Source organism: Calidris pugnax, unplaced genomic scaffold (assembly GCF_001431845.1).
Source record: "Calidris pugnax isolate Ruff unplaced genomic scaffold, ASM143184v1 scaffold856, whole genome shotgun sequence".
NCBI lineage: Eukaryota > Metazoa > Chordata > Aves > Charadriiformes > Scolopacidae > Calidris > Calidris pugnax.
This window is the reverse complement of record NW_015091511.1, coordinates 26,471-27,834: the sequence shown is the minus strand read 5'-3', so window position 1 is coordinate 27,834 and position 1,364 is coordinate 26,471. Positions and strand designations below refer to the sequence as shown.

Here is a 1,364-nt window from a genome sequence, read left to right as displayed (position 1 = left end):
GTGGGGGCCTTCGGGGGACGGGGGGACCTGCTGGGGACATGGGGGGGACACATGAGGGACATGTGGGGACCTGCTGGGGAGATAGGGGGACACATGCTGGGGACGTGGGGACCTTCTGGGGACATGGGGACCTGCTGGGGACCTGCTGGGGAGATAGGGGGACACATGTGGGATGTATGGGGACCTTCTGGGGACATGGGGACCTTCTGGGGACGTGGGGGTGGCAGAAGGACTCCAAGAGGACCCACAGATGGCAGGAGAACCCCAAGGAGACACAGGGACCTTCTGGGGACATGGGGTGGCAGGGGGACCCTCTGGGGACATGGGGACCTTCTGGGGACGTGGGGGTGGCAGGAGGACCCAAGGGGACCCGCAGGTGGCAGGAGGACCCCAAGGAGACACAGGGACCTTCTGGGGACATGGGGTGGCAGGAGGACCCCAAGGGGACATAAGGACCTTCTGGGGACATGGGGGTGGCAGGAGGACCCCAAGGGGACACAGGGACCTTCTGGGGACATGGGGGTGGCAGGAGGACCCCAAGGGGACACAGGGACCTTCTGGGGACATGGGGACCCTCTGGGGACATGGGGGTGGCAGGAGGACCCCAAGGGATGTGTGGGTGGCAGGAGGACCCCAAGGAGACACAGGGACCTTCTGGGGGCATGGGGGTGGCAGGAGAACCCCAGGGGGACATCGGGATGGCAGGAGGACCCAAGGGGACATGGGGACCCTCTGGGGACATGGGGGTGGCAGGAGGACCCCAAGGGGACACAGGGACCTTCTGGGGACATGGGGAACCTCTGGGGACATGGGGGTGGCAGGAGGACCCCAAGGGACATGGGGAGCTTCTGGGGACCTGGTTGTGGCAGGAGGACCCCAGGAGGACATGGGGGTGGCAGGAGGACCCCAAGGGACATGGAGACCCTCTGGAGATGTGGCAGTGGCAGGAGGACCTCCTGGGGACATGGGGACCTTCTGGGGATGTGGCAGTGGCAGGAGGACCCCAAGGGACATGGGGACCCTCTGGAGATGTGGCAGTGGCAGGAGGACCTCCTGGGGACATGGGGACCTTCTGGGGATGTGGCAGTGGCAGGAGGACCCCAAGGGACATGGGGACCCTCTGGAGATGTGGCAGTGGCAGGAGGACCTCCTGGGGACATGGGGACCTTCTGGGGATGTGGCAGTGGCAGGAGGACCCCAAGGGACATGGGGACCCTCTGGAGATGTGGCAGTGGCAGGAGGACCTTCTGGGGACATGAGGACCCTCTGGGGACGTGGCAGTGGCAGGAGGACCTCCTGGGGACATGGGGGTGGCAGGAAGATTCCAAGGGACATGGGGACCTTCTGGGGACACGGGGGGGGCA

At 66.0% G+C, this 1,364-nt stretch overlaps 1 protein-coding gene across 1 annotated transcript in view; it reads right to left on the bottom strand.

The window, feature by feature from the left end:
• The window catches only part of LOC106899806 (proline-rich protein HaeIII subfamily 1-like), a gene marked incomplete at its 3' end in the record, with an annotated part of 3,936 nt that overhangs the window by 764 nt on the left and 1,808 nt on the right, over positions 1-1,364 (bottom strand). The window contains exons 2-3 of the mRNA XM_014961727.1: positions 722-923; positions 185-516 (exon numbers count right to left, since the gene is read on the bottom strand). Of these exons, the coding sequence (XP_014817213.1) occupies positions 185-516; positions 722-923 (534 nt within the window). The remainder of the gene's footprint in view (positions 1-184; positions 517-721; positions 924-1,364) is intronic.